Raw genomic sequence first — 24,853 nt, forward strand, 5'->3', positions numbered from 1 at the left:
ACACTAGTCTCAAGGGGCCCCTGGTGTCCTGTCATCAGGTGTTAGCACTGAAGCTGGGGAACATCTATCTGACAAGGATGCTCAGAAGAAGTGCCTGAACAACCGCGAGTAACATATGAAGACCCTGAGATCCTGTGCATTCCATAGGATTCCCTAGGAATCTTATCCTAGATTTATTGGTCCCAGTCTCTTCTGGACTCAGCATCACCAAATGGGTGCCTTTAAGCAGGTATCCTCCCTTCTCAGAGTTTCCTGTCTCCCTACCCTTAACTTAAGACTAAACTTCCTCTACCTAGAACAGTTGTGGGGTCACAAGAAAAAAGCAAGCTTTTTCTCTCTGGTAACCTAGAGCAGAGAGAATGCCACAAATACAGACCTCAACCATTCACTCACCAGCCCATCCATCCATCCAACAAATATATACTAAATGCCTTCAATATATTAGTCAGTCTTATTCACTGCTGAACGCCCATCACCTAGCACAGTGCTTGGCATGTTGTAAATGCTCAGTAACTGTTCGTTGAATGGTTGGATGAATATGCTTAACTCTATTCTACCTGCTGTGTAGGTTTCAAAGACTCAGAAGCCATGGCCTCAGGGAGCTTACAGTTTCAGTAGGAAGATAATACACATAAGCTAAAAGTTAAACAATGATACAAGGCAGCATATAAGAGGCATTACAAGATAGTAATTGGTCAGGTGATCAGAGAACCTGACAGTAAAAGCCTTAGGAGTTAAGAGAAAGAGTAGATCAGAGAAGGCTGGAACAGCCATTGGTAGCTTCCCAGCAGTGGCACCTGAATTGGGTCCTCAATGATGGGCGAGATTTTAAAACATGGAACAAGAAGAGAGTGAGGTAGGCGCACCAAACATCCTGGACTAACCTGGCTGGGGCAAAAAGGGTGTCACAGGCATGTGGGTGCATTAGGACAGCAGGCAGGCTGCTTTAGACCTCATTGGGCCCAGCAAATTTGCCCATAACTGCTCCCACCCCTGTAGGTGGTTAGGTAACTGCCTGTGGTAATGTAAAGGTGGAAGACTCTGCCTACGGTATCTGCTTATGTGCAATCTGCATTCCTGCTCATTTCCCTTTGTTGTTATTCCTGAGCCGGACCTGGGAAAAATTTTGAAATGATGAAGTGTTTCCTTAGGGATCCTCCTGCTTCTCTTTTGGGATACACTTTCCTATCCTCAGACGAGAATCTTAGGACTGCCTATGTTATCATAATCCACCCTCTCTGGTCAGCCCTCTAACTCATATTCCCCAGCCCATTCCACCTTACCTCCCTACATTTAGCAGAGTTTTTGGAGCGTTCTGCTAGGCACTGAAGCAAATCCAGAAGAAACGTAGGATGGCATGGGGAAAAGCTGCTACAGTTACAGACCTGTGCATTCATGCCAGGAGAGGGCGAGGCAGGGAGGTCTTGGCTCATCCATAGTATCTCTGCAGCCACCACTCTCCCCCAATTCAGCCTAGTGCCAGGGGCTAGGTAGGGCCACAAAAGAAGAGTCTTCACAGAGACTGTCAGATAGATTATGGAGTGCACTTTTTTGGTTCCTAACCCACTTCACCCTCCTCTTCGGGCAGTTCCCAGCAATGGGGTGGAGTAGGCAATGGAGCATGTAACTTTAAGGAAATCCCTGCAGATTTCCTGTACCATCATATGCTCCCCTGGTGCTGCATTTCCCCACACCAGGCCTTGAAATGGGGCTTCGATAAGAGGAAGCGGGGAAGAGAGGGATTCGGAAAGGATACTGGGTAGAAAGTTAGAACTAAAAATAGTGAACCTTTATTGAGCACTTACTAAATGCCTGCACTGCTGTGCTAAGTATTTGATAAGTCTTAACTCATTTGATGCTCATGGCAGTCCAGGACCAGGACTACACAGCCGTGGGTAGAGGTGGCATTTGAACTGACACTATATCACTCCAGAACCCCTTTTGTCAAACACTCTGGCATGTCGCTGCCCCAGTCTCTTCCCAGCTTGAGCAACGAGTCTATTCACATTACCTGAGTTGGGAAAAGGAAGACAGAACAGCAGCCCAGCCTCACCTTAGAAATCTTGATACAGCTGGTCGAGCAAAGTGCCTGGACAGTCGCACTTTTTAAAATGTCCCCAGGGAATCTCAGTGTGCAGCCAGTATTGAGAACTGCTGGTCTAAAGCAGTCCGTGCCCAACAGCATCAACTGGTTTGTTAATGTTAAGGGTACAGGTGTTTACTATACCCTGAGAGAATGTGCTAAGATGAGACTGTGCCCGTGGGTGTTGACAGGATCCCTGTACGGACAAATTGTGGGTGGGCAGATGTGGTGGGAGGGAGCTCTGAAAGAACGAACTGGCAAAAGGAGGAGATGCTGGATATAATTTGGGGCCCTATTCCAGAGCTCTGTTTTAGGCCTGTTCTGCTTTGAAAGATTCCTTCCAAATAGTTGAAGGGTCCCTTCCTCAGTGAGGAAAGTAGAACATACCACACAGGATGGCTTTAAAGCCTTAGCAGAGCAACTCGGCCATAGCTATAAGTGAGCTGAGGCAAACTGAGTCCCCTAGGACCAGAGACTCATGAGGAATAGGGCTTACCAGGAAGAGCTCTGGGGAAGACAGTTTTGAGCCAGATTGGAGAAGCTGGGCTCAGCGTGGCCAAGAAGAGAAAAGAGGACTGCATCTTAAATGTGAAGAATGAGATGTGTGTGAATGTGTCAAAAGGGATAGAATGGTTAGTTGTCATAGAGGGAACAGAGAGGAGATAAAGTCTTCCAGAGCAGAAAGACCCTGCTGGAGAAGGATAAGCATTGCGAGCAGAGAGATGAGGGAGACGGGTAAAATGGCAGGGAAAGCACAGTTGCTGGAAGAATCTAAAGCCTCTGCCAGGAAGCTTGGGCTTGTTGCAGTTAGCCTCAGGGTCCACCCTAGTACAGGTGGGCACTGAATTAGAGGCAAAGGCCAGAGCTGGGGAGCCCAGAGAGCCGGATGCAGACCCTAGTCAAGCACCAGCCTCTGCAGACAGACGTCTACCTCTGAGAAGGCCTAGAGAAGAAGCTTCCAGATGAGTTTCCAGGTCACCTTGCTGGTTGCTGGGGAAAGGATGGAGGGACACAGAAGAAGAGAGTTCCAAGCGGGATGAACAGGATGATGATCAGTCACTGGGATTGTCCAATGCCCCGTGCCTTCCTCAAAGACTCCCAAGGGTTACCCCAGGGAAGGGGGTGATTATCCAGTCCTTCCTCTTCCAGGGACCCCACAAGAACATATAAAACTAAACCTCAAGCCATTTCAAGTTTGGAATTAGTTGTTAAAAAATATTTTTCCCCACTGTGGAGGGCATGTTTAAATATGGGGACACAGAATAAGGACCAACTCCGGGTGCCCTGTCTTTCTTTACACATTTAACCACACTAGATATTTCCTCTTTCCTCTTTTGTCTAACATTTTGTCCAACCTCCGAAACCCAACTTGAACCCCATTCCTCGGGAAGTTTTTTGCCTCCACCCAGGCCCAGGCATATCCCTTTTTCAGAACTCCTAGAGCAGCGCTGTCCAATAGGACTTCCTGGGTGTTGGAAATGTTCCATATCTGTGCTGAACACTATGATAGCCATTAGCTACAGAGGGCTGTTGAGAACTTGCCGGTGGCTACTGTAACTGAGGAACTGAATTTTAAATTAATTTAAATGTAAATAGCCACATGTGCCCGGTGTCCACCATCTTACACAGCACAATCCTCGAGCATCTGTTGTTTGAACCAGTGATTTAATACTTACCACCTCAAGCTTCCATATATGGGGGACCTACTATTTACCAGACACTCTACTACTTTACACAAATTATCTCATCAGTTGTTAACAGATTCTCATGAGGAGGTCTGATCATGTCCATTCTAAGGAGGAAGAAATAAGAGAATCAGAAAAACCTCCCTAGAGAGTGGTAGATCTAGACTTGAATCTGGGCCTGACTGGTTCAAGAGCCTAGCCTCTTTCTAAGATAGTACATTTCTTGGTACCATTTTCTCCTCATTGGTTGGACAAACTGATTCTCCACTCAGCCTCTTATTATCAGCAGAGGTCCTCTTGCCCTCTCTTCTGAACTAGTCTTCCATGTTCCTTCTCTATTCTCTCACTTTGGGATGACTTCCCAGTGTAGGCCAGCGGGCAGACATCATGACTTCAGGGCCTGAGTGAGGTGAAGAATAAGTGTGAATTATAGCAATTAGAATCCGGGGGCCACTGTGGACTGCTGCAGAGGAGTCCAAGAGAGTTGAAGTATAGAGTGCAGAGCTGAAAAGAACCCCAAAAGATCTGAGGCAGGGTGTTTGGGGGCAGTCTTCCAAATTTCACTTCTCAGCTCCAGGAAGCTTCCTCAATCCTACCCCACCAGAATACTTCTCGAAATATGAAAACTGAGGAGAGTTAACTTTTTCAAGCGAGGACTTATGGGTGTCTATAAATTGGAATGATTACTGGTCCACTCATCCATTCATTCAGTAAAAAATAGGCACCTTAAGGATTTGGATTCCATAGGTCAGTGATAAGGCCTAAGAATCTGCATTTTAACAAAGCCAGGCAATTCTAAAGTCCACAGATCACATTTCAAAGTTGGGTCTTGATTTTTTTACTTGCAGATTGCTACTCATACACTATCTTGGGTTTCCCAATTCGCAGCTAGAAATAGTCTCTTTTCCTCTGATCGTCATTTTAACTGAGGTTCTCAAGCGCAGATACATACCAGATTCACCTGAGGAGCTTTAGAAAAATACTGATGGCCATGCCCCAGCCCAGACTAGTTGACCTGAATTTCTGGGGGTGGCTCTCTAACGTGCAGCCAGGGTTAAGCACCCACTCACCTCATCTCTAATGCTTCATGGCACTTAACCACATCCTGCTTCATGTTACTTATTTGTCTCTCCTTTTGGGTGGGCTCAGTCACCTCGGAGCATTCACAGCCTTCAATATAGTACCTTACACAAACATCTTACAAAGCATTGGCAGCTGAATGAAACGTTTTTCTTTATTTCGGTTCAGCTTTAGGGACACCATTAACATTGCCTCAGAAATTGGAGTCTTTTTGCCCAAAAGCAATAAATGATTCTCTTTACTATGTCCTTTCTGAACCATCCTCTTTTTGCTGGATCTTGGGTGGCCTCATCCTTTAGCATAGCTTTGTGAGTGGCGCCTCCAGTCAGAGCGAGGGCCAAGAGAGAGTGGAGCACCAGACATTGGATGAAAGAGCTCAGGGTGGCGGGATAGATGAGCCTGCCTTAGTCAGTGGGAGAGCCACAAGGGCTGCACTTATCAGACTTCAGATTGTTGGTGCTGGCCCCGCCAGTTCCTGGTCCCCGTGGTGTTGACAGCACAGGAGCCAAGGAAATCTTCCAGGATGGAGCTTCTTTCTTCTAAAGATTCTTGGCGCCATGGTGGGCAAGTGGAAGCAGGCCTGGTCTCAAGCAGACTTGTGAGGCAGATAATTTCTCAGATGCCCTGTCTCCCTTCCTCCTTTAATCACCAAAGGCTGCTGGACTCTGCCCCTTTCCCAGAGGCTACTGTCCCCATGCCTTTTCTCTTCCCTCTCCCTCTAAGCTTGCTCCTAAGAAAGGTAAACTAATCCACACTAGGTTGAATATTTCTAATCAAGTTAAGTTTGCTGTCCAGTCCAAGAGTTTTTATTTGTTTTTAAATCAAAGAGTATTTCAAATGATGGAATGTTCGCTGTCATTGTGGATTAAGTATTTTTGAGGGAAGTGAAGGTTCTTTCTGAATTCCTGAAATTACAGAGGCTAGCCACCTGAAATCACAGGGGTATGGGAAAGCACCTGCTTCTGGAGGGGTCACTGTCTTTATTTTAGAGGAGAAGGGATTTTGCCCCTGGGGAACCACCTTCAGGACACTCTTCAGGAGGCACCAACAGAGGGTCTCATGTACTCTCTGTGCCCCTGGCAGATGTGGATGAGTGTGTGGAGGGAACCGACAACTGCCACATCGATGCTATCTGCCAGAACACCCAACGGTCATACAAGTGCATCTGCAAGTCTGGCTACACAGGGGATGGTAAACACTGCAAAGGTGAGGCCGGGTGGGCACCTGGAGAAGGCAGACCTGCCTGAGAAGGGGAAACCAGTGCTGCGGCCTGCCGTTGGCCACACTGTGCATTACCTGAAGGCCTGCAATCCTCACTGGCATGGGGATGGAGGTTGATGGGTAAGGGGAGTGGGGTGGAACTGTGTCTTTCCATAGAGGGAGCCATTTTCTAATTTGTACAAAGGCACCATATAGGCTGGCTGAAGCCCTGGTTGGAACAGTCCACAGCCAGACAAACTGGACTGGGTGGGGGATCAGAATCATGAGACCGAGGCCTGAAGTTCCCTGACGTTGGAACCTCCATCTTTAGACCTCTATACCATGCCCGCGAAGGACGAGAACAGTTTATCCCAGGGAAAATTTATATTGTAAACGAACACACCTTCCTCTCATAATTAAAGCAATGCAAATTAAAGCAGTCTCGAGATGTTGTTTTAAATTTATGACCTTCAGTGTTGATAAGACTTCAGTGGACAGGGTACTTGTTAATTCCTGCTGACATTATAAATTGAAAAGTGATTTTGTCATACTTAACAGGAATCCTAAAAGGCATTTATACCCTTTGACCCAGGAATTTTACTCTTAGAAACTTATTCAAAGGAAAGTCAAAGAAACAATATAGGGGAGAAGATATTCTTTGATGCATTATTTATGATAGTGAAATAAATAGAAGGAACCTAACAATAGAGAAAAAAGGATTAACAAATTATGATATAGCAACACAATAGAATGTACAGTATGTACAGTAGTAATTAGAAAGACTGGGTGGAAACATGAAAATGTTTATGACTTAAGTTTAGATGAAAGGAATAAAATACATAATGGTTTGTAGGCTATGAAAGTAACTATGTAAACACACACACACACACACACACAAACACACACACACACACAAACACACACACATGGTGATAGATATTTTTTTAAAAACCACCACAAAGTTGAGCCAAGGGGTGGATGGTGAAGGGCACGCAGGTAGGTCTAGCTGCTTCAGCTCCTCTTTGCCCACAGATGTGGATGAGTGTGAACGAGAGGATAATGCAGGTTGTGTGCACGACTGTGTCAACATCCCTGGCAATTACCGATGCACCTGCTATGATGGATTCCACCTGGCACATGATGGACACAACTGTCTGGGTGAGCAAGGGACAGGAGATGTGGGTGGGAGGCAGCCTCGCGGGGAAGAAGGTGTTTTTAGCATTTTCCATTTCCCAGGCAAGGAGACTGTATTCCCACAAAATAGAGAATGGGGTCAGCCTTCTCTTTGAGACTGTGCACTGAGGATGAGATAAGCCTGTTGCTGAAAACACCTAAGAAGATGCTGCCAGAAAGTGCTCCCAGGGCAAGGGCCAGGAGATGACAGTAGTGGGGTTAGATACGGGTGGAGTATGGTGGGAAGAGGATTTGGCTCCAGACAGATCCTGGCTCTGCCACTTACTAGCCGTCGGGCCTTGGGCAAAGTGACTAATCTCTGAGAATCTCAACTCCTCATCTCTAAAATGGGGATGGTAATATCACATTCAAAGGGCTTCTGGGTGAATTATCATGAAAAGACATGTGTAAAGAGCTCTGTACAATCCTTAGCACATAGTGGATGCTCAATAAACAAGAAGAATATCTTCGATGATGATGATGCTATTGCTGCTGCTGCTGCTGCTTCCCTATGCCCTGGGGAGCCTCTGACTGTAAAGGCTGGTTTTCTCCCAGCTCTTCCTGCAATCTCCAGGCTCACCCTCTCCTCTCTTCTGAGGCCTTTATCTGACCTGACCTCCTTTGTCTCAGGAACTGGATCAGCGAGACAAGCATCTCTAGGGAACTAAACTCAACTTTGGTATCTATCATTTAGAAAATTTTGGGGACCATATCAGATTCTTCCCCAAGTAGAAAAACTGAAGACCATAGCAGAAAGGGATTTGAGGTGTGAACCCTGGGCATTGTTCCCCAAATTCTTTCTCTCGTGCCAAAACAGATACAGGATACTGGAAGAATAGAAGAACAGGAAAGGAAGAGAAGCAAGAGAAATGATGCTCAGAAAAGCAGGCTAGGCTGCTTCCCCACTCCCACCTGACTAAACAGATGAATTATCTGAGGTCCCATTGGCCTAGGAGAGCCTCCTTACTACAGGGTAGCCTCTAAATCTAGTCACATTCCATCCTCGGACCAAGCTTATAAGCTTTCACTCCCAACCCAGGCTTCTAAACCCCGATCCCTGCTGGGCCCTTACCCTCAGCCCCGGCCACCTCACTTACCACTGTAGCTACCAAAGAAGGACCTCATTTCTTGTCTGCCCAGTCACCTGTGAGGGCCTCTTTGGGAACTCCTTCAGAAAGAGAAATTGTGACACTTGGACCAGGACAGTGAGTTACCTACAGGACTGTGAATATTAGCTTCTGAGTTCTTTGGTCGCCTTTCACCTCCCTAGGCCCTCAACTCTCATTAAGTCTTGTTTCCTTATAAAACCAACTTGAAGGATAAGAAAACAAGTAGGTATGGAAGGGGTCAGAGATTGCAAAGGTCTATCTAGCCCTAACCCTAAGGTTAGAATTCAAAATCTCAACCCTATCTTTGGCTTTTAGGCGAACCCTGAGTAAGTCGTCCATGCCTTCAGTGGGCCTGGAATTAGAAGAATTAGAAGAAAGAACTTGGCTAGAGTAGCAGAGTCACAAGGTTGGAATAGAAGGGAACAAAGACGGGTGGACTGTGGGATGGGGCAAGAGCGGGAATACGGGGACGTCAGGAGTGTGACAACAGAGGGGTAGGGACAAGAACAAGGCGAAGGAAAGTATAGCGCCTTGGCTTTCCTAACAGGTGCCTCTCCCAGGCAGGAGCCTGCTGGATTCGGAGCCCTTGGCCCTTGGCCCTTGGCCAGAAGGAGAAAGGTCAGGGTTTCAGGGCTCAGCAGAGAGGATGGGAAGAGGTGGGCAGATGAAGTGCTCAGGAACCCAGATTCTAGTTGCTCCATGTGGGGACCAGTCTCCCTCATGCTTCCTGGGCCAAGGAAAACTGAGAAGGGCTATAGACTTGAGAGGGCAGTAAGTAGCATATAGATGGAGTCAAGGCATTAAAGTGGGAGCCCAAGGATGAGCTTGGCTCTGGGACCTGGGGGTGGTGATTTTGGGTGGTGATGAGGGTGTGTGACCTGGCAGCTCTCACCCCCACCCCTCCCCGCCAAGATACCAGACTTTGTTTTGTTAAACCAAAATAGGAGAAAGGCTAGGGAATATGGCAGCAAGCCCAGGCATGGAGGGAGGGGAGGAAGGACAGGGCCGTGGCCTGTCCACAGAAATGGTCCCTGCCCCGCAAGGAGTTGAGGCTTGCTGCCTTCGTCCACTCTGCCCCTCTGACCTCCTCACCACGGCCATAGCTCTCCCTGCACAAGGAGCCATTTCCCAGGTTCTCTGATTCCCTGGCTGCTCATCACAACCAGCTGCCCCCAGTTCCTCTCCCAGTCTAATCTCTGTTCTTGCTCTGTCTTCTTTCCTGATCACCTCTGCCCTCAGACCCAATGTGAACAGGTTAGGGAAAGGGGGGCCAGTCTTCACCTAAGCGAGCCATGTTCAAACGGCCCCTCCCCACTGCTTAGCTCCCCAGCTCTGCCCTCTTAGGGTGGCCTCTTCATAGCAGTGGAACAGGAGCTCATCAGTGGGTGAGCACTGCCTGGCCTAAGGCTGGGTGTTGGGTTGGAGAGGTGGGGGAAGTGTGTGTTCTAGATTCTTAAGATTGCTCCCAGCCCTTGGTGCTGAAGTCTCAGGGCACAACCTGGACCCTGGCCCGCACCCCCCGGCCTCAGCATCCACTGTCCTGCACAGATGTGGACGAGTGTGCCGAGGGCAATGGTGGCTGTCAGCAGAGCTGTGTCAACATGATGGGTAGCTACGAGTGCCACTGCCGGGAAGGCTTCTTCCTTAGCGACAACCAGCACACCTGCATCCAGCGGCCAGAAGGTCAGCCTATGACCTGGGAGGGCCCAGCCCTGCGCTCCCAGGCTCCTCCCTCCATCTGCTCAGAAGCTTTTCCCTCAATACCCCCTCGGTCTCACCCTCAGTTCTCAACCCCACTAACTCTTTCTCTTGTCCCTCCACCTAGTCACATCCTAAGGGCTCCATGGACAGACAGTTTGTCTTAGAGCAAAATCTGGGTAAATTCATTTGAGGTTAGAGTCAGTGTGGGATTGGGGCTACTATGGGGCATCCTCTGCGTCCAGATCTGAGGTGGACATATTAATTAACTGTAAAAGACTGAGCTCTAAGCTGCTGTTATCTGAGAGAGCCTCCCCGATGCCTTATTCCTTGGATTGGATTGGGAGGGTCAGGCAAAAATAGTGGAGTATATGTTCTCTGTTTCTGTGGCTCTCTCCCCCAGACTGTGACATTTCTGAGGGCAGGGACTATGTCCAATTCATCTTTGTATCCCCAGAACCTAATATACTGCCCTGCATGTAGTGGGAGCTTAATAAATATTCTTTGAATAAAATCATATAGTTATTATCTGTACTAATTACTCCCCACTCACATTATGTTATCTTCCCAGTTTGGCTGTAAGCTCTTTGAGGAATGAGATCATGTCTCATATTTTATCTCATGTATACGTCCTTCCTAAATCCACCCAGAACCTAACACAGTGCTGGGCATCTATTAGATACTAGCTTTTGGTTGTTTGAGGGGGAGGGTGATCATGCAAGTTTTGGGGGGACAGGGTATCGATACCTATACATCATTCAGAACAACTCTGAGCTCTGCTCATTAGCACCCAGCTCTGTGAGCAAGACAGGGAGCCTGTGAGGGGAAGAGTCTGTCTCTCTGTATGGCAGCCTCGGTGGAATTCTCCCGATTTCCTAGGCCCCATATACCCGCTCTAGTTCCTCTTCCTCTAGGCGTCCAGAAGTACGGAGCAGTCACCCCCTACCTCTTCCCTTTTAGAAGGAATGAACTGCATGAACAAGAACCATGGCTGTGCTCACATTTGCCGGGAGACACCCAAAGGGGGGATTGCCTGTGAATGCCGCCCTGGCTTCGAGCTCACCAAGAACCAACGGGATTGTAAATGTGAGATACTTGGGATGGCAGTGGGAGACATGGGGAGACAGGGAGACAAAGGGAGGGGTGTGGGGCCTCAACGGCAAGAGGTGGGAGGAAAAGGGAGCATGGGAGAGGCAACCAGATAAAAGGGCCAGTAACTGTGTTACGGAGAACTGTGGTACCCAGGGAGAAGCAAGCTGACAGGCCTCCTGCCCTCTCTGCACAGTGACGTGCAACTATGGTAACGGTGGCTGCCAGCACACATGCGATGACACAGAGCAGGGCCCCCGGTGCGGCTGCCATGTCAAGTTTGTGCTCCATACCGACGGGAAGACATGCATCGGTGGGTGAGGCCAGGGGAGAACTCAGTCCAACTGTGAGTGGGGATGGGGCAGGGGCCCTTGGGAACCAAGGCAGCGGGGTGCACGTGGAGCCCAGCTGCTGGGCACAAAATGATTGGTGACTGAGTTGAAGATTCAAACAATGCAAGGTCTAGTGCGGGACAACTCTGAGGGATTGACACGCTCACCTGACCCTCTTCTCCTTTCCCACCTGTTGGTTCCACTGCCTCACCGCCCGGAGCCTCGCCAACCTCTTTATCCAGGACAAAGTGCTGCCAAACTGGGAATAATTAGCAGTGGTTCTTGTTGACCAAGGCTATGGCTGACGGAGGGGAGGAGGTCTGGGGCAGTGCAGGGTTAAGCCTGACCGGAGGCCCTAGCTGGTCGGTGCGGTGAGATGGGAGCTGTCATGGCGGGCTGTCCCCACCTGGAACTGAGGGTGGGACAGAGCGCTCTTTCCCGGAACAGCCAGCCCTGAACTGACAAATGGGGTTTCCTGACTCCAGGTATCTTTTTCCTCTTTATCCTTTCTCTCCTCACTCTCCTCCTACAAACCCCTCTTCCACTCCCCTCACCTCAGCCCCCCATTTCCTTCTCTCTCCTTCACATCCCAGAGGTACTCCTTCTCAGCTCTGCCTGTGGCCCTCTCACTTCCTCACCAGCTCCAACCTTCCATCCCTCTTGTCCTGATTTGCGGCCTTAACACCTGGATCCCTTTCCCTGACTTGCTAAGCCTTACCTCACATATCTTCAGGTCCCATAGATGGGTTTAATTTCTTAAATGTAATTCCTAATTCCCTAAGCCTTTAGGTCTTTCATGAAGGCCAGTTACTACATGTTCACAGAGTACTGAAAAAGATGATGGGATGAGTGTCTCCTTGGAGAAGTGGGAAATAAAAGAGTTTCGGCAGGGGGAAAGGCTGTGCCTTGAGCCAGGCACGGGGTGAGCTTGTTCTGTGGGCACAGTACTTATGGATGGCCATTCACCTCGTGGGCTACAACATGCTGGGGGTGGGGAGGTGTGAACACAGTTACTCTGCATCTATCAGAGACATGACATTCAGCTTAAGAACCAGACTCTCCTCCATCTCACTCCATAGACCTATTCCATCTCTGCAGACAGCACCGTCTTTCCCCCAGACACAAGAACAGGGGAACAGATGATGCTCTTAAAGCTCTCCCTCAGGTACCTGCTCCAGAGACTCGTGCACACAGTTCTGAAGTTCTCTAATTAAAACCTTACCTGCTACGTGTTTCCCTCTGAACTAACTCTTCAAAGAGCTTGGAACATTTTTAGGTCTTCATGTTGCCTTCTCTAGGCTGATTGTTCCAGCTCCTTTAATTTTTCCATCATAAATCTAATTCTGCTTTCCAACCTCCTACCATCCCCTAGACACACTCACACATCCCCAGAGTCTCCCAAAAGAAATTGCACGCAGTCCCCAAGGAAAAGCTGCATGTATCAGGACAGAGCTCGGGGCCCGTAGTTGTGCGCAGGTCCCACTCAGGTTCCTTTCTATTCAGATGGTCCTGGGCATGGCTGCTTTTGAAAATACCCCTTAAGCTTGAGCTCTTCCCTAATGCAAGACCCATTCTGCCTTCTAGGCCTCAGCTAAGTGAGGTAGGAGAGAGCAAACGAGGCTGTTCTAAGGTTCACAGCCATGTTCTTTCTGACTTCCTCTCCCTCTTCTCCAAGAGAAATTATTTTACCTTGCCCTGCACCTCATTCTTCTCCCCAGCCCTGGTAGGAGGACACTTCATTGTTTGGGGCCATCAGGACATTCAGATTTGGTAGGGAGATTGAGGGCAGTATAGTTTAGCAGAAAGGGTGGGTAGGCAGCTTACAAGATTTGAGGTTAGATTCCAGCTCTGCCTTTGGCATGCTGTGTGGTACTGGGCCCATGACTGCCCTTCTCTGAGACTCAGTTTCTCATCAGTCATTTGGTGAGAGCCCAGCTTCTTTGAGGATTCCAGGCAGGACAAGGCTGGGGAGTGAAGTTTTGGAGTCACAGGGCTAGTCAACTGGGACTAGTGGTTTGGGCCTGCAGGGTTGGAGGGGGGTGTGGCCTGGGGGCACAATGGGCCACAGTGGCTCCTGCCCAGCATCTAAACAGCTTTTTTACAATGTCAAACAGGGGAAAGGCGGCTAGAGCAGCACATCCCCCCTCAGGCCGTTTCTAATGGTAAATATGTCTGCTCTCTCCGCTTGCTCTCACTGGCTTGCTAGGGGAAGGGCTAACCCGCTGGGGCTCCCACTAACCGCATGCCCACTGGACCCAGTCTGTCTGGGCTCCAGCCTGCCAGCAGGGCTCCCCTGGCAGCCTGGGTACTGGACCCACTCACTGAGTGTCTCCGGAGTCCCCAAGAGCTGGCCCAGGAGCCTTCATGTTGGTTTTGTCTTTGTTTGATCCTGTCACCCTCCTTCTCTCCTTTCCTGCTCCTTCCTTCCACCTTCTCCCTCACCCACCTTCTAACAACCATCTGCCTCCCTCCCTTTCTCTGCCTTATACACAGCTGAAGACCCAGCCAGCTCCACTTACCCATTGTGTCCACTGTGCCACCTGCGATAGGGGCAGGCTAGGATTTAGATGTCATCCTCTCCTTGGGGCTTCTTACCCACATTAGAGCACAGTCCCAGCATCACTCACCAGCCTCTTCCATCATAATGGTGTAGAGCATGACATGTGAGTTCAGACAGACCTGAGTCTGAATTCTGGCTCTGCCACCTTCTAACTGTATGATTTTAAACAAGCTACTTTCCTCTCTGATCCTCTGTTTATCTTCTGTAAAATAGGGAGGATGAGTCCTCCTTTAGGGTTGTTGTGATGATTGAGATAGTGCATATAGAGCATCTAGTAAGCTCTTGGTGCAGAGTAAGTTGTAATTTTAATACTGTGACCTGAAAAGCAAAGGTTGAAGCCAGGCCATCCTGCTGCCCCAACCCTGCCCTAGAGAACACTATCCTATAGGGGCGGGCAGCTATGCCTAGCTTTCTGTCAACCTGGGATGGACATTGTGCCAGCTCTGCTGCTTCCCATCCTGGATCCCTCAGAATCTACCTGGACTTGGCACATGATCTCTGTTCCCCTCTCCCTGCTCCAGGGCTTGGGGGACCTCTTCTTATGCTAAGAACATTCTTGGAGGGGATGGCTGGGCTCAGAGCCCTAACTCAAGGTTCCCTCCCACGTTCCTTCCATGATCTTGAGGAACCTCAGGAGAGACTAAAGTGAGAGTTGCACATAGGAGATCACACTGTGGCTGCTCCCAAACCCGGGCATTTGAGGGACCAGGGCATGACCAGGGACTGACAGGAAGAGCTGGCCTTCTTCTGGTGCCTTTGCCTTGGCGGTCTCCTTGGTGAGACCAGAGTTTTAGGAGTCAAAAGATTCAAGATGATAGTAGTCTCTGATGCCTTTCTCATCAGTTCTCCTGATTCTAAGGACCACTCACTTCTCTTCTCTAGTGGAGGTCAGGGTCTTGAGATTTTGTCTAATGAGAGAATTCTAGGTCCCCCAGAGGATGGCCTTCACCTCCTCACAGTCCCTGTGTTAGGGCCTTGCACTATTTGAGCTGATGGTTTTTCCCTTGGCTCACCTGACACTCCTGGGCTGCAATTTAAACCTGTTTTTCTCCTACTCTGAATTCAGAAAATAGGGAGAGTGACCTATCCATACTTCCCCTACTCTAACCTCTCAGTGAAAGGAAAATTTACCAGTCAAGGGGAGGGGGGCAACAGGAGACCCTTAGCTCTGAGGTTCTCTCCTTCACCTGTCTTCTTATACCTTTCCTTCTCTGATTCTTCTTGTGCCCCCTCCTTTAACCTCCCCTAAACCAGTCTTCGAATTAGGAAAGTTACAACAGAACAGCCAGCTTACCTCCATCTGGTACTAAAAGGAGGGCTCAGAAGGAGCCGGAGGTGGCCTGGAACGGGCTAGGAAATGACCGAGTAGGTGCTGTCTCCTCTGAGGATGACCAGTCAGTAACGGAACTAGGGTCTTTCTTAAGACAGCTGGGCAAGGAGGAAGAATTGATGGTCATCCCTCAAATGTCTTAGGAATCACCAGGCTCACTCCTTCCAAGAATGTCCCACCATGACCCACTCCCCCCACCTCCCCCACCAAATAGATAGTCAGTAGACAGAGGAGGAAACTCTTGTCTGTCCCTTCTTGTTCCCTGGCAGCGATTAGCTCCCATCCCTCCTTGCGCCCTCCCCTCTCCACCTCCTCCACCCCCTCAGCACATTCCTGCCTGACAGCTCTGGCTTGTACCTGCCTCACTGCTGTCCACCTTGTTTCAATCAAGTAGGGGGGCAGGGAAGTGGACTGCTTGGCTGCACTCGTGAGGGGATGGGGGCTGGGAGCCTCTGCTTGATGCTCCTAAAGCACAGGGAGGCAGCTGAGGCCTTCCCTTTGGGCCTCTATGCTCTCCATTATCTTAGAGTTTGGGAGTCCTCCAGCCCCATAACTGGTTGCCATCTCCTGCCTCCCTCCTAAACAGAGACCTGTGCTGTCAACAACGGGGGCTGTGACAGTAAGTGCCACGATGCAGCAACGGGTGTCCACTGCAGCTGCCCTGTGGGCTTCATGCTGCAGCCAGACAGGAAGACCTGCAAAGGTAAGGGCGTTCAGAGGACAGGAGTGTAGGGGTAAGGGGCTGAGGTTGGGATCTAAGATAAGATACCTAATATGGGACCACGCCTCCTCAACCCCACGGAGGCTACCCTGATTTTAAAGAACTGTGGATGTAACTAAGACTTGTCTTCTGTCTACCTTTCCCATCTCAGTTCAAGGGGCACAAAAATCTAACCAGTTCCTTAGTGTTCCCTGCACTATCTTGTTTTCTCTATTCTCATTCCTATCCTCTATGGGTCCCCAATCCTCTTTGTTAATGAACATGCCATTTACATTTGTCCCTGGGTCTAGGATATTTGAGCCCTGTGTGTACTCAGAGTCACAAGTGTGTTCCATAACCTTCTTAACCCACATTCCCAAGACCTTCCCTGTGAAAAGACTATACTGGTCAGAGGGAGAATAGGGTAGCAGTTGAAAGCACTGATGCTGGAGTCTGGCTACTTAAGTTTAGATCCCAGCCCCACTTCTTATTGGCTCTGTGATACAGGGCAAGTTATTTAGCGTCTCTGTGTCTCAGTTTCACAATAATTGTACTTGTCAAATGCTGTAAGGGTTAAATGAGTTATACATAAAGTACTTAGAACAGTATCAAATGATAAAACACTTTGTGTTAGCTATTATAATTTCCCACATTGTCCAACCTATTTACCTTCCTTTAATTAGCCAGGTCTAGGGGAAAGGTGAGGGGGGCGGCGGGGGCGGGGCGGGGGAGGAGAGTAGCCATACCGAAAATAATGATTCATCAGGTCTGTGTTCCCTGGTCACAAGGAGTAGGGACTGGTAGGAGGTCTGGACTCATTCTTTGTGTCTTTTGGCCCAACAGCTGGCAGAGAGGATGGGGGAGGGCTGGGGCAGCAGGTCAGACAGCCAGAGTTGAGAGGTTTCCTGCTGGGAAGGACTGTTGACAGGTATGCTAAGAGTGAAGTGTAAGGCTGCCCTCCCTGGCCCTTCCCCCAAGTAGGGGTGAGTAGCCTGGGCCCTGTCTGCCACCAGCTTGGAGAACTTGACCTCAGGAAGGAAGCTGCTCACCCCACCCCCCTTCTCTTCCTAGTGCTGAAAGCTGCCTCAGGCCTGAGTTTCTCCAGACCTCTCCCAGTCCAGCCCCCTGCCTGGCCCATACCCCTCCCCCATCAGCTACCCAGCCTCACTGGCTCTTTGGAGGTCCTCCCCGCCTGGCCTGTCTCCCAGCTTCTCCTCTCTGAAGGGCTGCCCCTTTGAATCTCGACCTCTCTGTGCTGCCTCCTCATCTGCCCTCCTGGGCCGTGACAGGCAGAGATGTCGCAGAAAGGGATAAACCCTATCCACCAGCCTTTTGGAGAAGGGCCATAAACAGCAGAATGAAGGGCATGGACTAGCCCTGTAGGTCAAATGCCCACCACTTTGTGCTCCAGGCAACTCTCTGAGGGCCTCACTCTGGTTCCCATGTCCCCCTTCTAAGAGGACTCAGTCTGAGGAAAGGTGTTCTAATGGCACAGATCCCCTGAATAGGGAGGAAACAGAGATGAGAGAGTGAAAATCAGAAGGGCAGGCTCAGGACTCTCTTTGATTTTCCATCTCTGTGAGGGAGGGATCTTGTATCCTTATTTGTCCTCAGCCTTCAGTACTACCTTTGATTTTCTCTTTGTCCTGCTTTCCCAGACATAGATGAGTGCCGCTTGAACAATGGAGGTTGTGACCACATTTGCCGCAACACAGTGGGCAGCTTTGAATGCAGCTGCAAGAAGGGCTATAAGCTTCTCATCAATGAGAGGAATTGCCAGGGTGAGCAGAATTGAGCTAAGGGGAAAGCCTTGGAAAGGTTCTTGGGGTAGGAGAGCTTCAAGGAGGCCAGAGTCTGAGAAACTCAGTAGACACTGTGGAGAGTTTCCTTAAGCAGTGCTGCGCTGCGAGTTAGTAAATGTATGCCTCCTTGGTGGCCCAGTATTACGACTGGGGCACATAGCTTGGCAAGGATTGAGGGCTGGATTTTACCCCAATTCATATCCTTGGCAGGGTCTGACCTGCCTAAGTGGCCCTGATCCCTAGGCATCAGATCTTGCAGTTCTTGATTCCAAGGACTCCAAGTGGAGGGAGCACAGGGGATGGGTAGGCATTGCTGAATTGCTAGGGCTGGGCCATGAGTAAGGACTTTCAATTTAAGGGGGAGAGCCAAGGCCCCTCACTTGGGCCCTTCACCTGAGCAAGGGGTCCCAGGTCAAGTCTCTCAAAACAGATTCAATGGCTTAAATTCTTGCTCTTCCAGATATAGATGAGTGTTCTTTTGATCGAACCTGTGACCACATATGTGTCAACACGCCAGGAAGCTTCCAGTGCCTCTGCCATCATGGCTACCTGCTGTATGGTGTCACTCACTGTGGGGGTAAGCCAGCAATTTGGCCCCTCTCACCTCCTCACCCTTCAACTGAACAAGCCTTGTGGCTATGGGCAATCCCCAGGTACACGTGCCATGTCTGCATCCATCGTGATGAAATGGGAGGAATTAAGACAACTGGGAATCAGGTATCAGGGAACAGCAGCCTGCCTCCAAAGTTTTTATCTGCCATCCCCATCACTGTTCTTTGACTCCCATCCTTAGTTCCCAAATTACAGCCCTACTCACAAGTAGGAGTGGAAGGCTTTAAAAAGCTCATCAGCTTGGCCCCTTCTCGATCATCCTTTTGACTGTGGACAGAGAAAAGTGAAGGAAGTCTGAGGTTTGAGCTCTTCTCAAGCCAGTAGTCATCTTGAACCAAAGGTCCTTACTGTCCGCTCCCTGGCTACCTCCGCCCCCCCCCCCCCCCCCGCCCCCCCCCCCAATGTTTATCTCTGTCTCCCTACTCCTTCTTCTAGATGTGGATGAGTGCAGCATCAATCGGGGAGGTTGCCGCTTTGGCTGCATCAACACTCCTGGCAGCTACCAGTGTACCTGCCCAGCAGGCCAGGGCCGGCTGCACTGGAATGGCAAGGATTGCACAGGTGGGCAGCACCCTCTGCTGGCCATAGATGGCACTGCAGTTTCATGAAGGCGGGCAGGGGGTGAGTGGAGAGGGGGTAGTGAGGAGTTCCATGTTGAGGAAAGTATGAGGTAGCAAAGGGTGGAGAAATTAGCCATTTGAGTTAGAGATATGAAGTTTCCAGTAAATAATCCCTTCATTCCTGTCCCTTTGTCAGATTCCATGTACAATTATTCTGCATGTAGCTAATTCTCTTCCTCCAAATTACCCAGTTCGGGGAGATGGGGAGAGAGGAAGGCCCTCTCTTCCTCAGGCTTTTCTCCCCTCCCTAGAGCCGGTAAAATGTCAGGGCAGTCCTGGTGCCTCGAAAGCCATGCTCAACTGCAACCGGTCTGGCAAGAAGGACACCTGTTCCCTGACCTGCCCCTCCAGGGCCCGGTTTTTGCCAGGTACAGAGAAGAAGTTGCTGGAGGGCTGGTGGGGAGGAAATATGGCTGTTCAGGCAGCTCGTCTGCTCCCCTTAGAATCTTTCAACTAGTGGGAGTTGTGGGGTCAGGTCAGAGCTGTGACAGCCTCTTTTTCTCAGAGTCTGAAAATGGCTTCACGGTGAGCTGTGGCACCCCCAGCCCCAGGGCCACTCCAGCCAGAGCTGGTCACACCGGGAACAGCACAAACTCCAACCACTGCCATGGTGAGCACCAGCCCAGAGGCCTGTTTCCACCCTATTCTCTTGCTTATTGACCCCTTTTCCTCTTCTTCATTAACTACCCTGGCCTTTTTTCTGGATTCCTTTCTTTGTTCTGTAATTCTCCAGCCCTGCTACCATCTCTCTGCCCCTAACATCTGATTTCCTTGGCTTTCCTTATCCCTCTCCTCCAGCCAAGCCCTTAGCTTATCACCCAGCTTCTCAACACCCTCCACAGCAACCTTACCCTCATGGGGCCCCCAGGCTGTGCTGAGTTTCTACCATCCCTCTAGAGGCTGCAGTGCTGTCGGTTAAACAGCGGGCCTCCTTCAAGATCAAGGACGCCAAATGCCGTTTGCACCTGCGAAACAAAGGCAAAATGGAGGAGGCCAGCAGAATCCTGGGGCCAGGTCTGGACTGGGGACCACACTCCAATGGGCTATCTGGCCACCAAACCCTTCCCATCTCTCAGCTCTTCTGCTTAGCGAGATCTCCAAAAACCCACTGGCACCCTGAACTCTGTAAAGAGCAAGGGCAAAAGCAGTTGTAGGCATAGGCTCAAGGAAGTCCTAGGATATTACTCACACCAACTAATTAGTATCCTAGACTAGAAGAGAATTGAGATAGTTGCAGTCAGGAGATCTAGTGAGGTCTGTCTGGCTTGGGGTGGAAAAGTGAGAGCTGGGAGTGAGAACTCTCCCTGTCCCCAAGGGATGCCCCTGGGGTTAACAAGGCCTCTCCCCCAGGTGGTGCCCCCTGCTCTGACTGCCAGGTCACTTTCATCCACCTCAAATGTGACTCCTCTCGGAAGGGCAAGGGCCGGCGGGCCCGGACCCCTCCAGGCAAAGAAGTCACTCGGCTCACCCTGGAACTGGAGGCAGAGGTCAGAGCCGAAGAAACCACAGGTGGGACTGGGGGCACTGTTGGAAGGAGGGTGGAAAGGGGAGGGCAGAGGTAGGGAAACAACAGGTCTCAATAGCAAAGGGACAGGTGGAGCCTGTACTAAGGGCAGACCCTGCCTAATGCCAAACCCAAGAGTCAGTCCCTCTTACCTTAGCTCCGATCTTTGCTCTCTTGTCCTCCTGTTCACACTTTCTTTCTCTTCCTTCCATGACCCATACCACCATCCACCACCAGCTGGCTGTGGGCTACCCTGTCTCCGACAGCGGATGGAACGGCGGCTGAAAGGGTCCCTGAAGATGCTTAGAAAGTCCATTAACCAGGACCGCTTCCTCCTGCGCCTGGCAGGCCTTGATTATGAGCTGGCCCACAAACCGGGCCCAGTAGCTGGGGAGCGAGCCGAGCCGGTGGAGGCCTGTAGACCTGGGCAGCACCGCACTGGGGCCAAGTGTGGTAAGGGAGCTTGCGGGGATCCAGGGGATCATGGGAGTGGGGAAGGCCCACCTAGGGCCTGACATAGAGCAGAACACTTTATGGCCTCAGTTGCATCTCTTAAATTGTGAGGCAGCCAAGACCGTCCTGTCCAACATCCTCCCCTCCCTAGTCCCAGACTGAAATCTAGAAGGACAACAGGTAGGACCAACAACCCTCCTGCACATGGCTTTGGTTCCTAACTCTTTCAAGCAGGATTCTGTTTCCAGACAAAGTGATTCTCCTTGAATCTGGGGGAGTGGGGAGTCCTAGGCCTGGGTGGTGGGAAATAGGGGGGGTGGGTGGCTAGCGCGGCCGACTCTCCCTCAGTCAGCTGCCCGCAGGGAACGTATTACCACGGCCAGACGGAGCAGTGTGTGCCATGCCCAGCGGGCACCTTCCAGGAGAGAGAAGGGCAACTCTCCTGCGACCTTTGCCCTGGGAGTGATGCCCACGGGCCTCTTGGAGCCACCAACGTCACCACATGTGCAGGTGCCAGGGGAACAAATAATAGAGTGGGGTAGGGTGGGCACTGGGACGCCCATGGGCATGGGATTTCCCAAGGGCAGGCCCAGGCTCCAGGCCACTCGCCTAGTCAACATCCTGTTTTGTGCCTCTGTCCCCTGAGACTGGGTGACCCCAAAGGGATGATCAGGTCCATCCCCATCAGAGTTGGGCCCTTGGTTCATTGCAGGTCAGTGCTCACCTGGCCAACACTCTGTAGATGGGTTCAAGCCCTGCCAGCTATGTCCACGTGGCACCTACCAACCTGAAGCAGGACGGACTCTGTGCTTCCCGTGTGGTGGGGGCCTCACCACCAAACATGAGGGGGCCATCTCCTTCCAAGACTGTGACACCAAAGGTGAGTGGGCTACTCACCCCACTAGGGAACTCCCCTACCCAAACTACTTCCCCAAAACTCTCCAGATCCAAGTTTGTTACCCCCCCCATCTTCCCCAAACCAGGAAAGGTCCAGCTGCCTGACCGACCACACCATCCTGCTCATAGGACCCATCCTGACCCTCCGTAAGCCACAAGCCTGGGAATTGGGGAACAAATAGCAGTCTCAATTACCACTCTGCTTTGGCGAGCTAGTGGCACATTCCCCTCAATACTGCAAATGAGTTTCCATATAAGTCTGGCACTATGCTCAGTTCTTGAAAGAAAAGGATTGCCAACCGCTCTATCAAGTTTGTTTTACCCTGGGCTTAAATTCTGGCTTGACTAGGAAAAGTTGGAACTCTGGAAGGAACTTTGGTGTCTTCAGTCTCCTGATTCTCCAGAACGAATGTGTCCTGCCCATCCCATGCCCCAGAACTCCCAGGTGCCTACCATCTAAACTCCTACTTTCCCCCTTGCCTGCAGTCCAGTGCTCTCCGGGGCACTACTACAATACCAGTATCCATCGCTGCATTCGCTGTGCCATGGGATCCTATCAGCCTGACTTCCGTCAGAACTTCTGCACCCGCTGTCCAGGAAACACGAGCACTGACTTCGATGGCTCTACCAGTGTAGCCCAGTGCAAGAGTAAGTGGCAGACCAGGCTGTGGAAAAGGGGTTAGAGATGGCTGAGAGCAATGGGTCTGGGAAGAAGTGGATTGGGGCAGTAAACTGACAGGGAGCAGGGCTGAGGAGTAGATGGGCAGGAAAATCCTACCCTCCGTTTCTCCCCAACCCACTCAACCTCAAGACCAGTTGCTGGGCTAGGCCCTATAGCACCCTCTCCCTGGAGACAGGTGATGGAGAGGCAAAGACAGGTGAGGTGAGATGAAAAGGTACTAAAAGAGCAGGAAGGAAGGTAGACCCAGAACTTGGAGAATAATGAACTAGGAAGGTGGCTACCTACATGTGTCTGATTTCCACTTCAGAACTCTTCAATTTCCCTGACCCATTTCCCCACTGACTTCCCTTTTCTTTCTTGCTCTGTCCACCGGCGCTTGGCTACAGATCGTCAGTGTGGTGGGGAGCTGGGTGAGTTCACTGGCTATATTGAGTCCCCCAACTACCCAGGCAACTATCCAGCTGGCGTGGAGTGCATCTGGAACATCAACCCCCCACCCAAGCGCAAGATCCTTATCGTGGTACCCGAGATCTTCCTGCCATCTGAGGACGAGTGTGGGGACGTCCTCGTCATGAGAAAGAACTGTGGGTGGCTGCAGAGCTGGGCCAGGGAAGGGTAGTTCAAATCTGGTTGGGAGGGAGAGAGAGAAGATTGGTACAAGAAGAAGTTGGGCAGTGACCAGACAGGGCCTGGGAGGAAAGAAGCTAACAAAGGAAATCAGCAGTGAATGCTACATGTCCAAAGGACAGCAGAGTTAAGAAAGCCAGCAGTGGGACTAGAACTCCAGTAGTGTTACATGGGTCGCTTTCCTATTCTAGCATGTTTGCCCATGCTAGAATGCCCATCCCATTCATTTAAATGGCAAATTTCTTACACTATGTGAGTGCCTGGATGTCAAAGAGGAGTTGTGGAACAAGCCCAGGGCAGTGGGAGACAATATGTACATCTTGTGGGGTGAGGGAGGTGCATGCACAGGGGAGAGCCTCTGTCAGCATGGTTCCTTTTCCCAAGCCCTGCTGTGCTCCTGATCTGCTGCTTGCCTTCCCAGCCTCCCCATCCTCCATTACCACCTACGAGACCTGCCAGACATATGAGCGCCCCATCGCCTTCACAGCCCGCTCCAGGAAGCTCTGGATCAACTTCAAGACAAGCGAGGCCAACAGTGCCCGTGGCTTCCAGATCCCCTATGTTACTTATGATGGTAAGCATTGGCAGCAGAGCCAGGGAGGTGGGTGAGAAAGGGCAGGCTCATGGGCTTTGGGAGGCAGCAAGGGGAGCAGGAAGAGTTCCAACCCCTAAACCCCTCTCCTTGGTTGACTTTGCAGAGGACTATGAGCAGCTGGTAGAAGACATTGTGCGAGATGGCCGGCTCTATGCATCTGAAAACCACCAGGAGATTTTAAAGGCAAGTGAATATAAACAATATGAATGTGTAACATCGTGCAGGGAATATGCTAAGTGCTTACATGAATATTCTCATTTGATACACACAACAGCTCTATGCAGTAGCTACTTTCCTCATTCCCAGTATACAGATGAGAAACCTGAGGCACAGAGAATTACAGAACTTGCCCAATGGTAAAACTGGGATTTGAGCCTAAATTCGTCTGATTGTAGTATCACGCACTCCTTGGGAGAAGAGAAAAAGATGAGATGAAATGTCTCCTACCTCTTCCATCAAAAAACATAGGGAAAATGAGGTATAGAAAGGTGCTTTTGCATAAGTCCCCTCCTTCTTACTCCCTCCTCAGCTCCCACAGAAAAGCAGATTAGCACAGCATTTCTCAGTTAATTCAGTACAGTCCTCTTTTAAAGGAAAGGAAATGTTCCCAATATTAAAGAATGGACTAGACACCTGGGTCACTGAATCCCAGTTTGAGAAAATCACTGAAGAAACTATGGTCCTAGTCCTAGTATTATCCTTCACAAATTATTAATGCAAAAAATTTATCTGATTAATGATGTTTGTATTATCATCAAAATAAGAGACGTGATGACAAAAATCTCCTAGAACTTGCAGACTGCAAAGAATATAATTTCAGCAATGCTTTTCAAACATTTTTTTAAAGCACCTGAACTCTTATTATAAATGTGCTGTGGAACTGTTTTGATTAAGTGGAGATGAAAGGCTGGAAGCCCTACCTCTTATTTTAAAAATCCGCTGATGCAATGGAAAGAACACTAGCCTAGAAGCCAGAAGGTCTGATGTACAGTGGATGACCTAGTAGGTCCTCCACATATGTT

At 50.1% G+C, this 24,853-nt stretch overlaps 1 protein-coding gene across 8 annotated transcripts in view; it reads left to right on the forward strand.

The window, feature by feature from the left end:
• The window catches only part of SCUBE3 (signal peptide, CUB domain and EGF like domain containing 3), a 39,035-nt gene that overhangs the window by 9,319 nt on the left and 4,863 nt on the right, over positions 1-24,853 (forward strand). For 2 of the 8 annotated variants that reach the window (XM_011373508.2, XM_023538515.1), the window contains 21 exons: positions 5,932-6,054; positions 7,081-7,206; positions 9,879-10,013; positions 10,989-11,114; positions 11,314-11,430; positions 13,564-13,611; positions 15,926-16,042; positions 17,698-17,820; positions 18,302-18,418; positions 18,889-19,014; positions 19,325-19,441; positions 19,579-19,683; positions 19,971-20,087; positions 20,424-20,582; positions 20,815-21,030; positions 21,379-21,540; positions 21,743-21,910; positions 22,414-22,575; positions 22,996-23,193; positions 23,658-23,810; positions 23,935-24,014. In XM_011373508.2, the coding sequence (XP_011371810.1) occupies positions 5,932-6,054; positions 7,081-7,206; positions 9,879-10,013; positions 10,989-11,114; positions 11,314-11,430; positions 13,564-13,611; positions 15,926-16,042; positions 17,698-17,820; positions 18,302-18,418; positions 18,889-19,014; positions 19,325-19,441; positions 19,579-19,683; positions 19,971-20,087; positions 20,424-20,582; positions 20,815-21,030; positions 21,379-21,540; positions 21,743-21,910; positions 22,414-22,575; positions 22,996-23,193; positions 23,658-23,810; positions 23,935-24,014 (2,795 nt within the window). The remainder of the gene's footprint in view (positions 1-5,931; positions 6,055-7,080; positions 7,207-9,878; positions 10,014-10,988; positions 11,115-11,313; positions 11,431-13,563; positions 13,612-15,925; positions 16,043-17,697; positions 17,821-18,301; positions 18,419-18,888; positions 19,015-19,324; positions 19,442-19,578; positions 19,684-19,970; positions 20,088-20,423; positions 20,583-20,814; positions 21,031-21,378; positions 21,541-21,742; positions 21,911-22,413; positions 22,576-22,995; positions 23,194-23,657; positions 23,811-23,934; positions 24,015-24,853) is intronic. The other 6 variants (XM_011373514.2, XM_011373509.2, XM_011373511.2 and 3 more) reach the window with 6 other exon arrangements.

The sequence above is a fragment of the Pteropus vampyrus genome, unplaced genomic scaffold (genome assembly GCF_000151845.1).
Source record: "Pteropus vampyrus isolate Shadow unplaced genomic scaffold, Pvam_2.0 Scaffold225, whole genome shotgun sequence".
In the NCBI taxonomy this organism is placed as follows: Eukaryota; Metazoa; Chordata; class Mammalia; order Chiroptera; family Pteropodidae; genus Pteropus; species Pteropus vampyrus.